The sequence below is a fragment of the Ictalurus furcatus genome, chromosome 24 (assembly GCF_023375685.1).
Source record: "Ictalurus furcatus strain D&B chromosome 24, Billie_1.0, whole genome shotgun sequence".
Taxonomy (NCBI): Eukaryota; Metazoa; Chordata; class Actinopteri; order Siluriformes; family Ictaluridae; genus Ictalurus; species Ictalurus furcatus.
In genome coordinates this window covers 1,822,512-1,837,511 of record NC_071278.1, presented here as the reverse complement: position 1 = coordinate 1,837,511, position 15,000 = coordinate 1,822,512, and the positions used below count along the sequence as shown (strand labels likewise).

The following is a 15,000-nucleotide window of genomic DNA, read 5'->3' as shown; positions in this document are numbered from 1 at the left end:
TCGGTGGATTTTTCCACTGCGAATCAAACGCATGTAATGAAATCCGTCGACATTCACTTTAAAGAAACGCGAGCGACGGGAAGATGGAGAGATTAGCATATTCATCTTTAGAAGGATGAAATCTGCAACGTCCATTTATAACATGAGGAAGTTTTGCTCTCAGAGAGAGAGAGAGAGAGAGAGAGAGAGAGAGAGAGAGAGAGAGAGGAAGAGAAGAAAGTGTGAATAAGCGGGAGAGTAATATGGAAAGAGAGAGAGAGAGAGAGAGGAAGAGAGGGAAGGAGAAGAAAGTGTGAATAGGCAGGAGAGTAATATATGGAAAGAGAGAGAGAGAGAGAGAGAGAGAGAGAGAGGGAAGGAGAAGAAAGTGTGAATAGGCAGGACAGTAATATATGGAGAGAGAGAGAGAAAGAGAAGAAAGTGTGAATAGGCAGGAGAGTAATATGGAAAGAGAGAGAGAGAGAGAGAGAGAGAGAGAGAGAGAGAGAGAGAGAGAAGAAAGTGTGAATAGGTGGGAGAGTAATATGGAAAGAGAGAGAGAGAGAGAGAGAGAAGAAAGTGTGAATAGGCAGGAGAGTAATATGGAAAGAGAGAGAGAGAGAGAGAGAGAGAGAGAGAGAGAGAGAGAGAGAGAGAAGAAAGTGTGAATAGGTGGGAGAGTAATATGGAAAGAGAGAGAGAGAGAGAGAGAGAGAGAGAGAGAGAGAGAGAGAGAGAGAAGAAAGTGTGAATAGGTGGGAGAGTAATATGGAAAGAGAGAGAGAGAGAGAGAAAGAGAAGAAAGTGTGAATAAGCGGGAGAGTAATATGGAAAGAGAGAGAGAGAGAGAGAGAAAGAGAAGAAAGTGTGAATAAGCGGGAGAGTAATATGGAAAGAGAGAGAGAGAGAGAGAAAGAGAATAAAGTGTGAATAGGCAGGAGAGTAATATGGAAAGAGAGAGAGAGAGAGAGAGAAAGAGAAGAAAGTGTGAATAAGCGGGAGAGTAATATGGAAAGAGAGAGAGAGAGAGAGAGAGAGAGAGAGAAGAAAGTGTGAATAAGCGGGAGAGTAATATGGAAAGAGAGAGAGAGAGAGAGAAAGAGAAGAAAGTGTGAATAAGCGGGAGAGTAATATGGTAAGAGAGAGAGAGAGAGAGAGAGAGAGAGAGAGAGGGAGGGAGAAGGAGGGAGATATATAGAGAGAGAGGAAGTTCAGTGAGTTCACATACGTCTCTCTCTGGACTGATTCTCGAGTGTGAATTTAATGGTGACTTCATACAGTAGGCCGTCTTCACTCCTTCACACAGGAGCAGGATGCTAAAACCTGAAACCCCGCGCGAGAGCCGAGGCAGACCAGCACGGAGGAAGCTGCCTCGGAAACCGATTGCACACATGACTTCTTTTCCATAGCCTGTTTTTAAGTCCGCTGGGTTAAGTGGAGAGACACTCACCGCTCCATCATGGGGAAAAGCGTAACCAAATCCAAGAGCTTCCTAGGAATCCGACTCCGATTCGTGACTCTGATTCATGACTCATGACTCCAAACAGAAGCACCAATTTTCCAACTTTGATTCGTAACTCAGAGCCCTGACTCCGTTCTGATTCGAAGCTCTGATTCGCGACTCCTCTTCATGACTCTAAACAAAAGATTTGATTGGTGACTCTGACTCGTGACTCATGACTCCAAACAGAAGCACCAATCTGCAAACTTTGATTCGTGACTCTGAGCGCTGACTCCGTTCTGATTCGAAGCTCTGATTTGCGACTCCTCTTCATGAGTCTAAACAAAAGACTTGATTCGTGACTCATGACTCCAAACAGAAGCACCAATCTGCAAACTTTGATTCGCGACTCCGAGCCCCGACTCCTACTGTATACATTACGTAGTGGATTATTTTCCTATAACAACAATAATGCAAAGCTGCTGTTACAGAAAATGAATCAACACCTTCTGACCAATCAGAATGCAGAATCCAACAGCACTCTGGAGTACAGACACACAATCCCCACATCCTACACACAGATCTTAGATCAGATCCTGGAGCCCAGCTGCAGCCCACTGGGATGTGTGTGTGTGTGTGTGTGTGTGTGTGTGGCTGGAAGCTGACCCACATTCTCGGCTGTCTAAACGTTCCTGCTGCAGCCACACCGGCTCCAGAATACCGACCCCATCGCCGGGAATGTAACGCAAACCTTCAAACGTTTACCAGAGGAATAAAACACAGCCCGGATTCCGAGTCAGCGGAAAATCTCATTTACACAACGTTCCCCTTTTACCGCAGATGCAGACTGTCATCCAGGATGTGTTCGGTGTCCGAAGAACAACTCCGCGTCTTTAGTTTTAGCGCCGGAGCTACGAGGCTAACCCTAGATCTTAAACACACGCGCAAATCTTCATGTAGTCGCTTCAATTAAATAATCCACGTCAACATTTTTTCTGTGATTTTTTTCTAAAGTGCATTAGTACACGTTAAGATCATCTACGATCATCTAGCACGTTCTGTTTCGTCTACTGATTCGTCCACTTCGGACTTTTGTAAATTAGCAGGAAAGTCCTTCTTTGAGCGGTGTGGCTCAGATTTGGCACGAGATTTGGCTCTGTAACCGGAAACGTGCGTGTGCGTTTGTGCGTGCGCGTTTGTGCGTGCGCATTTGTGCGTGCGCATTTGTGCGTGCGCATGTAAAATACCTGACTTTCTTCCGGTTCCTCGAAGCCGTACGCGGCTCTGTCGGACCCGTCGGCCATTTTGTCCCCGAGCAAGAACCCGAGTCGCGTCATCAGGGTGTTAGCGGCCTCGTCCACTGACGGAGGGGGACCCAGATCTTGACTGTCCTCTCCTACACACACACACACACACACACACACACACACACACACAGGTTGTGTTATCATTTCCTGTTATCACTTAACACATTAGCAGGAACTATAAGAGACTGTGATAGACGTTAATAAAATTTTAAAAAAAGTACATTTCCTTTAGCAGTATGTGTAGCTCCGCCCCCAACCCGTGATGCAATCAAGTGTATTTGGGTCATTTATTCTGTATAAGCGCGCTGCAACTTTTCGTCATTGTCGACGCCTCCAAATACAAACGGCGCCGAATGGACAAGAGCGACTCTAACTCCACAGATCTGCAACCCGTGGATAAGTCCGACGAAAGGGACGGTCAGTGATATCGTAAGCGTCGCGCTTTTGTTTTGTAGAGTCAACAGCTGAGCTCACAAGCAACCGGGACAACGTTAGGTAAACTACAGAGGTGAGGTCATACGATGATGTCACATGACCAGGTAGTCAAATTTGAACTTGTCGACCCGGTCACGTGCTCCTTCCTTTCCCTAAACATAAACTTCAGAATATTTCCAAACACCGTTCCCATAATCGTGTAGGTGTGGCAGTTGTTTTTGGAAAAGCATACAGTGCTCAGGTGTCTCAGTCTCTCTCTCACACACACACACACACACACACACACGCAGTTCAGAAACGCAGCAGCGGGAGTAAGCACTCTGCAGGCGGGAGGAGACGGGATCTCTCAGGGCGGTGGAGATTACCCACAGTGAGAAAAGCTTTGTGAGGATTAGGGATTTTTTTTCCCTCCAATGCTCAGTCTCCTGCTGACAGAGAAGTCAAAGTGAAACAGGCGGAGCAGAAAAGAAACAGCCCCGCCCAAAAATAACAACCGACCGCACGAGACGGGACGAGGAGGAGGAGGACAAGAGGAGAAGGAGATCAGAGAAGTGTTCAAAACCAGCTCCAAATACTGTGGACATGTACACACGCTGACTCGAGCACTGAGGACCAAACCTACACCAAATAACTTCATGAACAGACAGACAGACAGACAGACAGACAGACAGCTAGATAGATGGAAAGAAAGGCACACAGAAAGACAGACATATGTCCAGCTAGACTGATAGACACACAGACAGATAAGATAGGTAGGTAGACAGACAACTAAACAGACAGACAGACAGACACACAGAGAGATAGACAGACAGATTGACAGACAAACAGACAGATAGATAGACAGACAGACAGCTAGCTAGATAGACAGACAGGCAGAAAGATAAATAGACAGACAGACAGATAGATAGACAGACAGGCAGACAGACAGGCAGAAAGATAAACAGACAGACAGACAGACAGATAGACAGACAGACAGGCAGACAGACAGGCAGAAAGATAAATAGACAGACAGACAGATAGATAGACAGACAGGCAGACAGACAGGCAGAAAGATAAACAGACAGACAGACAGACAGATAGATAGACAGACAGGCAGACAGACAGCTAGATAGATCGTTATATAGACAGATAGAGGCAGTCAGCTAAATAGACAGACAGACAGACAAACAAACAAACAAACAAACAATATAGACTTGACAAATTCTTTTTACCATTTCCATTATTATACGGTATTTTGTACACACACACACACACACACACACACACACACACACACACACGCACACATCAAAGGAACTGCTAATTAACTACCACCGTGTCACATCACTATTTTCTTAATGCCGCCTGTTGCTCACAATTGCAATAAAACAAATGACCTATAAACAGCTGTTTGTCTGACTGAACCACTGCATTCCCTTAAAGATCACATGACCGCCGGACCAGCGAAGAAACCAGCGTGGCGGACGTGCCATGTGGCGTTGTTCCCGCTGTTAAAGCGTTACATGGGGAGAAAATGAGTTCCACACACTGAGCACTTTTTAAAAATGATTATATAATCCCAGTGTAGCGGAGGGTGAACGCTCAGCAGCGCGTACGAGTCAGGAATTCATCAACTTCCATACGGAATCCTGATAAACACTCAATATAAACCTGCACTGCTGTCAGAGCTGCTGTTATAGAGAATTAATCAGCACCTTCTGACCAATCACAGTCCACAATTCAGCAGGAACATATCTCGGATGAAAACAAACGAGCCCTTTTTTTTTATTATTATTTCTTCTCCCCCATCCCTCTCTCTTCTCTTCTCTTCTCTTCTCTTCTTTTCTCTTCCTCTCACTCTTTCAGGGATCACTCCGTGTTGCGTTCGCCTTCCTCTGAATTTATGGACGCATAAACCAGACCAGACTAACGCAGACTGTCGTCATGGCAACTATCAGCGAGTGAGCTGAGGAATGTGATGAAGAAGGGTGTGTGTGTGTGTGTGTCTTGGCATCTCTCTCTCTCTCTCTCATTCTCTCCTCTCCATCTGTCTGTGTCTCTCTTTTACCTTAAAATAGCTCCACAAACGTACAAAAACAGTAGAAAAGAATGATTTTTAAACATTTAAGCATCATTCACATTAAATAGTACTAATAGCAATAATAATAATAATAATAATAATAAGTAAATACTGATCGTTTGGCAGATTCACGACTGATACGTGACGCCACGGTCTTACAAACAAATTTGTGCGATGATCAGACGTGTGCGATGATCAGACGTGCTCTGCAGCTCCCCCTATAGGCAGACTGACATACTGTTTTATTTCCATATATGCTTCATTTCAGAGCAACGTTAGAATAATGAAACAAACGGATTTCCAAGTTTCTATATGCTTCTGTAGGTTACTAGAGGTCAGTGTGGTTGGGGAGGAAAGAATTTTTCTGCCTTTTTCCTTTATTTACTCTATCTTTCTTTCCCCGTCTCTCTCTCTCTCTCCTCTAGTCTTTCCCCATCTGTCTGGCTCAGTGTCACATATGAAAGTATATAATTACCCCTAGATCCCACTAATGACAGCGGGATGAATATAAATGTCTGGAAAATGTTCTTTAGAATAGCTTTATAAAAAAAATAATAAAAAAAACTAAAAAAAACCCCCACAATGTCATGTGTTTAAAATAAAGCGTGTCATTAAACGTCCACAGGTTGCTGGACAGAAGGGAAACAAGCCGAGCCGAGACAATGGCTTTGTGTGCAGGGAGAACACACACACACACACACACACCATGATGCAGCAGACAAACACCGGGACACACAGATGAGACAATTACACAGAACACAGAGGGTGGAGACATGGGCGTGCGCATGTGTGTGAAAGCATAAGAAAAAAGAAGAAAAAAAACCCCAAGGGCTGTAATTTGCTACAGGTTAAAAGCGTGTATGTGCGTGCACACACACACACACACACACACACAAAGTCTGTATTAAGTCAACTTCAGTGGGACAAACTAATCTGTATTATTAAATTGACGGAATCAGTCTTACCGAGTCAGATTTGCTGAGTCAACTCCACTGAGTCAACTCCACTGAGTCAACTCCACTGAGGTCAACTACAGCGTGACAACCGAATCTGCTCCACTGAGTCAAACCCACTGAGTTGACTCCACTGAGGTCAACTACAGCGTGACAACCGAATCTGCTCCACTGAGTCAAACTCACTACGTCAACTGGGGCCAGCCTCACTGATTCAACCGAGTCACATCAAAATAATCAGATACAGCTTTTGTGATTTAACTGAGGCATCTTCACTCTACTCACTCCTCTTATTCCGATCCACCAGCAAAGCTTGTTAAGTCACATGACCCCTGTGCACCCACTGCTCCCATGGGAGCTCCTCAGAGCATGCCTCTTTAACTTGTCCACATAACAACACCACCAACAACAACAATGTAAACTACTTCCTGTTCGTTCCCCCAAACCACACAGCAGACGTCTCTTGTGAATCGGAGCTGCGAGCTGTTTGTGTTTTGTGTAGGAGAGCACCGTGGGGGTGCAGACCTCACACTCGTCCTTCACGCTGCTGTCAGACAAGCCACAGGAACTGCATCAGGGCGATCTGTACACGACCGAAGCGTTGCCTTTTAGCGGAGCGTGCATGAGGGAGTCAGCCACATGTGCGGAGAAAAGTGCTGAGGCTGCGCAGAATTTGAAACCCAGAAAGAGAAAGACAAGACGCGCGGCGGCGTGTTTTAATAGCAACGTTTCCCCCCGAGGTTTGCGTAGTGTTCAATCAAATAGTTCCATCATCATCATTCCTCAGCACTGACACACGATTTCCAGAGACTTCTGCACTGGTTTGCACATATCAGTAAACATAAAACTCCCTGGAACGAGTCACACCACACCGTGAGTCCGTTTGTAATCCGGGCCTTATGGTTGCACTTACATTCCCGGGGGTGGAATTTTATCAGGAAGAACTATTCTTGATAAATCCCAGATCTTAATTCTAGTTTACTTCGCGCCTAAAGATGATTTCAAATACAAATCGAAAAAGAGAAAAAAGTTCAGATCTATCTAAACCTAACCGTCCTCACCCAACACCTACGCATTCCATTTCGTTTCCAGGAAAACATATCGGCGATTCTTTCCAGATTGACATCATCCTTCGTTTTGTTAAAGAGCTACGATAGGAACTTCTTGCTAATTGCTTGGGGGAAATTATGTTTTAAACAGATTGATGGGGCTGAAAAAGTATAACAAGGTTCATTCATCTTCAGTAACCGCTTTATCCTGGTCTGGCTATCCAGAGACTATCCCGGGAAAACTGGGCAAGAGGTGGAAATGTACTCTGGATGGGATCCTAGTCCGTCAGGGCACCACATAAACACTCAATCAGACCAAGGCGCAATTTAACATAGACAAGCTACCTACTGGAATGTTTTGGGAGGAAACTGGAAAACCTGGAGGCAACCCGTACGGAAACGGGGAACGCGTAGTCAGTTCCGCACGGACAGTAACCCGAGCTCAGGATCGACACGGGGATCGGATCATCATGTTTAACCTTTGCACGATAAGCCTCGGACACAATAATGCTTGTCCTGGAGAATCCGCACAGATGATGCAATACAGTCTAAAAGTCCCGGGCCCAGTTGTTCAGAAGTAATCGGATCGGATTTCGGCTACTTGACTGGATCTAATCTTGAAAATGTGGGTTGTTCGAAAGAAGAAGTAAAAAAAGGATTCTGAAATCAAGATTAGATCGTGTAATCCGATCTTGCTTTTGCTCTGGATCAAACCCTCAGTATGTGCTGTTCAAAACTTTTTAGTAGGATTGGGATAGCTGTTATCCAAAAAAAAAAAAAAAGAAGTCGGGATTACCCTGATCCCAGCAGAAGGGTGGATTCTGGGAGGATGTCAGGAACAAAATGTAATAAAACTTTAAAACTAGATAAAGTATAGATAAAGTCTACATTAGGCTCCCAATGAAGCCTTTCGGTATAGTAAAGTGAAAAAGAAAAAAACGATTTTGTATCCCATAAATAATCCCCAAACAGCCGTCAATATCAAATAAAAATAACATGTTTCATTTTAACTGCTATTTGTCACTGTAGATTGATTACAGCGACACAATCGTCAGAGACGAACCGGTTAAAAGCGGTTTCTAACAACCGCGTCACTTATTGCGTTCCACGCATGAAGAACCCCGAACCTTCTTATTTCCTTAACTGTTGGACGTTTAGACTTTTTCTGATTTAAAGCACGTGTTCGAAATATTGTATTGTTTTAGTGCGTTGTTTCCTGTCTCTTCAAATACAAACACTTAAAGTGACCCCATGCTGGCTAATCTACCCGGTGTTCTTTGCATAGCTAGGAGCCTATGTTGTGATATGTAGTCTGATTTAGAGCATTAGTAATCTGGGTTTGGTCATCTTGAAAAGTTTGTATCTGGATCAGGGTGATCATAACCCTAACCCTAATCCCTAACCCTAATCCTAATCCCTAAACCTAATCCCTAACCGCTAACCCTAACCCCAACCCTAATCCCTAACCGCTAACCCTACCCCTAACACCAACCCTAATCCCTAACCGCTAACCCTACCCCTAACACCAACCCCAATCCCTAACCGCTAACCCTACCTCAACTCCAACCCTAATCCCTAAACCTAATTCCTAACCGCTAACCCTACCCCTAATCCCTAACCACTAACCCTAACTCCAACCCTAATCCCTAACCCCAACCCTAATCCCAACTCTAATCCATAAACCTAATCCCTAACCACTAACCCTAATCCCTAACCCCAACCTTAATCCATAAACCTAATCCCTAACCGCTAACCCTAACCCCTAACCACTAACCCAAATCCCTAACCCCAACCTTAATCCATAAACCTAATCCCTAACCGCTAACCCTGACCCCAACACTAATTCCTAACCCCAACCCTAATCCCAACTCTAATCCATAAACCTAATCCCTAACCACTAACCCTAATCCCTAACCCCAACCTTAATCCATAAACCTAATCCCTAACCACTAACCCTAATCCCTAACCACTAACCCAAATCCCTAACCCCAACCTTAATCCATAAACCTAATCCCTAACCGCTAACCCTGACCCCAACACTAATTCCTAAACCTAATCCCTAACTCTAACCCCAACCCTAATCCCTAACCCTAGCCCTAACTCTAATCCTAACCCAATCCAATGTTGCTTTGAAAAACAGTCACAAAGTAAGATGGATCCTGGAAAGCAAAACATGGGATTTTCAAATCCGGATCATTCTTTTCCAGATGAAACTTTTTGAACAACTGGGCCCTGAGGATCAGAGTGTCTAAGTGAAACCAGATCTCGGCTAGTAAATCACTGCGGCCATCCTGGTGTCTTGGACCAATCTTCCGTTTTTTTCCCCCTTTGCACCCCTAATGAATGGATTATGATACAATTTCCTGTTCTGTAGGTCAGCGGTTGTCGCTGTTGGAGGTTGGGTAAGTTCATCTGCACCGTGAGCCGGATGTAAACAGCTAGGGATGATCAGAGGTTCGCCGAGACGGGTGTTGATGGAGTGGGCACAGGGGAAGGGGAGAAGGGGAAGAAAAAAAGAAAGAAAGAAAGATAAAAAAAAAAAGAAAAGACATATCTCAGTACAAATCCAAAAATAAAGTTTAGGACCTGGTTTGAGTTAGCATGGCGAGGACAACAGCATGATGAGAGGGTGCCAGTCACCAAAAGAAGAAAAAAAAAAAAACCTGCACGATGGAGCAACTAACCGGTAGTTTAAAAAAAAAAAAAAACCGAGAGGGCACTGAGAGGAGGAAAAAAAAGCAACAACAAAGCTCTGACAAACACGCCAAACAACGTCTTGGCTCTCTGAACGGGAATTAGAGAGAGACGGAGAGACAGACAGAAAATGTGGCTTTGTTATTGGGTTCTTTTTTAAAACCATATAATGTGGCGCGTTCGAGCTTCCTTCAGACTCGCCGTTGAAGGGACTTTCCAGGATTTCAAACGGCGGCGCAAATGAAAAACCCGTCATGATGAACTGTCCAAGAGCAAAAGGATCATCTAAATCTTCTCTAACTAACCGGCTGCACGTTCGGGTAACTGTTTGGGTTTATTACCCGTCAGCTTGCCATCCGAAGGGCTACACTCTTCCTGACTCACGGCCTGACTAAGGAAAACCTAAACGCATCCAGATGAGGCTTGTTTATTAAAAACACTTAAAGAGGAGCAGGTCTGAAAATGTCACTTTAACCAAAGTTACACTTATGTAGAGGAAGAGAAATGAAGCCGAGGCTCTTTCAGGGCCACGACGCCTGTTAGCAATCAGAGAATATACGCCCCTTCCATCTTCCTGTCACCGTCAGAACCATTACCGCTGCGAAGTCTTCTTAATTAAGAAGGATTTTAGAGCGACCACATCTGTAGAGCGTGCCCATCACTCTGGATGACAGTGGCTCCTTCGGGAGGCCGTGTCGCCCGTGTCGCTCGGTGTCGAGTCGTACGCCAATAATCGGCAACATTCACATCCGTGAACGGCAGATAGATGAGCAGAACGGGGCCGAAATGATCCGCTCTACTCGCTAGCGTCAGAAACGCGTTGAACTCCGTTGAGATCGCATCTCCGCACCACTGCGAGAAATCTCTCGTCTTTAACATGTATTGACGTTTTGACTAACCTCCTTAAATGTCCTCACCTCTTTCTTCTTCATCTTTTGCTTCACACTCATCCACATCCACATCGACTTCTTCCTCATCTTCGTCTTCATTTTCATAATCGTCGGTATCATCGTTATTGTGATGGTCATCGTGGTCACTGGCGTCGTCGTCCTCGTCCACGTCCTCATCCTGGTCCTCTCCGGCTTGCTCCCACTCTTCCTGCTGGTACTCCCTCGTCCCGCTGTCTCCAACGTCTCCCACCATCCCTTGAGCTCCTCTCGGCCTGGTGCAGCAGCTCGGTTGCAGGAGCGACTGATCCGAAGCGCTGAGGCTGGAGGAACAGGCCCGAGACGCGCAGCACAACCGAGACATCCAGCGCCGCAGCAGGGAAGAGGAGGAGGAGGAGAACCTGGTCCGCTCGTACGGCCGAGGCCTCTTCCTCCTCAGCCACGCGCTCCGAGTGCACACCTTCCTCACGTCCATCGCTCCGATACGCCGTCCCCTCCTCCTCTTCCAGCGCAGAGCCGGAGAGAGCACCGAGGAGAATGAGCTGGCTCGTCCTCGCTCTGCTCCCTTTGGCCTTCTGGGAGGAGGAGGAGGTGCTTTCGGGAGCGAGCTGGCCCCAGAGAGAAAACCGCTGGCTCAGACTTCAACGAGAATCGCGGGCAGTCTGCAGGCCCTGGACTCCAGAGCCCACAAAGGGTAGAGCGAAAAAGAGAGAGAGAGAGCTGCGAGAAAACCACAAATTCTGAACTCTCTGGAAAAAAAAAAAAAGCTGGAAGAAGGCAAACACGCCTACAGAGCGATTAGGCCAAGAGAGAAGTTAAAGTGCCTTGGACGGCATATGAGGGGTCAGACTTACTGAAAGAGTGCATGTCCAGGTCAAGAATCCCGGCATAGTGTGAAGTCAGCTTCAGGGAAATAAGTTCCATGTGAAAGTTTTCCAAAAAAACCCCAAAAAACAACAGGCTGCTTTCCATGAGCACGGGACAAGACAGAAAGCAGAGGTACAGCGGAGAAGAATCACAGAGAGAGAGAGAGAGAGAGAGAGAGAGAGAGAGGGGGTAGAGGGAGAAACACAGATGGTAGTGTTTAAGGGAAGCGTGTCAGGCCAAGCAGGGGGGTTGTGTTACGCTGCCAGTTGAGCTAAAGGGGTCAGGGTCGACTCTCTTTGACCTATCCTGTCCCGGGAGAGAGGGATGCAGCAGGAGAACGGAGAACATTTTTGATCATCGCAGATCCAGTTTCACCGAGACTTTCACTGGAGACCTCATAAGGTGACTGCACACGGACGTCAGATAGTTGGGTAGTGTTTACACTTCCATGGCTCAACCAAGAAGCACTTCGTTTTAAAACAAATGACATGGAATTTTACAGTGTCGGAGTGTTTGAGGTTGGCAAAAAAAAAAAAAAACCCCAAGGGTTCATAATTCAGCCTGTGGTGAAACGCCGTCTCCGCCTGGATTACAGAGAAAGACAAAAAAAGCCCCGTGTGCAATGAAAAACAAGATGAAGAATAAAGAAAGTCAGCGCTTAACAACAGCGTCGAGGGTCTGAAGAGGAAACCAGGCAAGAAAGGGAGAAAAAACGAGTGAAACAAACAAACCACGAGGAATCGGAGCAGGACAGAGGAGCGAAAGCAGCGCCGGAAAAAAACAGAACGCTTCCTTACGCCTCACGCTGACTATGCAGCGAAAAAAAGGCAGTGGTGCTCGAACGGTTTGGGACCGGAGCCCAAAACTCAAAAGAGCTGTGTCTTAATATCCTGTGAAAATCAGAGAAAGAAAAGAATCCCCAAGTGGGCAGCAAGCAGAGGTGGAGGTGGTGCCAGGAAAGTTATTTCAGTCTCCTACTTCCTGTCTCTCTATTACACAATTACAGATGTATCAAGACATATTAACAACCACGCTAACGAACCTCATCACTGAAAACATCTGGACCGAACTTCCTCAGGGCAAGAATGGACACATCTTGTTGACTCATGTCCAAAACAATACATGCCGAGGTTCAAGAGTTCATCCAGGTGTAGGAATAAACAGAACCGACCGGCCTTGGGTCTGCAATGGTGTCCTACACTCTCTGCTCCATAAACACCAAAGTGCATTATGGGTAATCTGCACCTGTAACCACTAAGCCATTGCGACGGGAACTCGTACGCACTAAAAAACTCGGAGAGCCCATCGCGTAGGAAAGTTCTAGATTCGAGACTAAAACAGAGATCCAGACTGAGATCCGGACTGAGCGTAAGATCTAGAAAAATGGCGCTCGTTTCGAAATTTTGAAATAAGGAGACGAACAATCAGAGGAACGCCGAAACTGAAGATCTGATTCCCTGATAAAATAAACAACAACAACAACAACAAAACAAACAATAGAACCCCTCATAAAAACTGGAATGATTTTAATGGTTATAATGGGAATTGTATTGGCTTTAATGGAAACCGTAATGGTCCCTGCACATCTCTACTGGTAATTTGTTGCCTTCTATTGTTGGCATGTCTAGTGGATACCATTAAGGACCAACAACTGTAATGGTTTATAATGGTATTTGTAGTGGAAACCATTAGAACTTCTGTGACGGTTTCTATTGGGTTTTTTTTTCCCCAGCAGGGTTGAGGCTGAGATCAGTCTCGAAGGCTCAGAGTGAGAACTAGAACAAACGGACTAACGCCAGGCACGAAAGCGCCATAAACCACCGGAAGAGATCAATCACCGTTCCCAAAATCAAATCAAACACTACGATTTTGTGACTAGAACGAAGACCACGATCCAGACTGATGACGAATCAAACGCGATGAAGAGAACAGTGTCAAAAAGATTTGCACGAAACTGATCAAATCTCACATCGCTTCACGTCTATCGGCGTCCTTATTGGTTTCCTGTAACTAACGCGGCCAAAAACAATCCCAAAACCTGCCTCTGGAGCCAGCGGTGGAGCAACCCGTCGGTCAGGCGGCATCCCGAGATCGGTATTCGATCGGTAGATGAAGTACGCCGAGCCGTAAGAGCTGAGCTGCAGTTTTCCAACAGTAACCTGTAGTTTAGAAACCCTGCGTTTTTCACCGGACACAGCGCGCACGCAGGAATGCGAGCCGTATTTAGATCCGTCAAAGTTAACGGTCAGTGAGCAGAACTTGGAGTACGAATGTAAAAAGAATTCAGGGCATGTTATTTTGGAAATGAAATGAAAAATAAAATAAATCACGTCCCTCAGGACATCCCTCAGCCAAAGCCCGAAAGCATTCACGGTTTCCATGTGGACATTTTCACAGGGCGACTTTTTCTTTCTTTCTTTTCCCCCCAGTAATCGACCACGAAGAAACAAACCAGAGAAACACAGAAGGTTTCCAGTTTCCGTTAGAGTTTAGTACAAATAGAAATAGCGTGACGACGCGCATCGTAACGTCATTAGATATCCGATTTTTATGCGTAAGCGAAGGCGAAATACCGAAATACCGATTTTACGTCAAAATATTCCCAAGAGTTGCGATGAGAAGGAACGGTACGTGTGTAATGTTGTAAACAGACCAGAACCTGGACGCCGTTAAGATCCGAGTAAAAGGCCGACGCACACGTACGTCCTGCACTTCACCGAAAGAACAGAACATGGATAAAAACAGACACAGAACTACAAGGGAAGTCACGTACTACTACCGGCGCGGCCGTAAGGTTTCGTCCAATTCGGAGATCACGAGTCGTCGCAGCCTTCCGTGTCGCCGGATGAGAGGAACGCCGCTCGTCTCTACGCTTCTCTATCCGAGCGCGGGTATCCGTTATCTCACGTGTACAGCGTGATGATGCGCTGAAGGAAGCACTTGTTATCCCCGAGCAACAGGGACGAGGGACGGCGCTGGCAGGCAGGAATTGGGAACGGCTAAATGAAGAATCTGTAGCCAGGTCCGTGAGGCGTAATTATATAACCGCACCTCCCACGTCACAGGGTTTCCATCGGGAACGCCGCTCGAACCGACGCCACCCACGTTTCACCCGTTACATCACGCGCTCCGGCGTGAAACTCACAGACGAGCCAGGATCGAATGCACGACGAGCAGGTGAGCGTGAGCGGAAGACGCTTCACTTCCATGCAGGACTGAAAAGCTCCGTGTGAAATATTTGGAGAAGTACAAAACCAGGAAGTGACATCACGCTACTGTGAACAGCCCCGCTTGCCAGAGCGGACTCGGAGCGGCGGAGCCCTCGTCCG

General features: G+C 46.1%; 1 protein-coding gene across 4 annotated transcripts in view; it reads right to left on the bottom strand.

The window, feature by feature from the left end:
• tanc2a (tetratricopeptide repeat, ankyrin repeat and coiled-coil containing 2a) overlaps nucleotides 1–15,000 on the bottom strand; it is a 131,477-nt gene that overhangs the window by 27,287 nt on the left and 89,190 nt on the right. For 2 of the 4 annotated variants that reach the window (XM_053613351.1, XM_053613352.1), the window contains exons 1-2: nucleotides 10,835–14,274; nucleotides 2,668–2,816 (exon numbers count right to left, since the gene is read on the bottom strand). In XM_053613351.1, coding sequence (XP_053469326.1) covers nucleotides 2,668–2,816; nucleotides 10,835–11,279 — 594 coding nt within the window. In that variant the 5' untranslated portion in view covers nucleotides 11,280–14,274. Of the gene's footprint in view, nucleotides 1–2,667; nucleotides 2,817–10,834; nucleotides 14,275–15,000 lie in introns of those variants that run through there. The other 2 variants (XM_053613353.1, XM_053613354.1) reach the window with 1 other exon arrangement.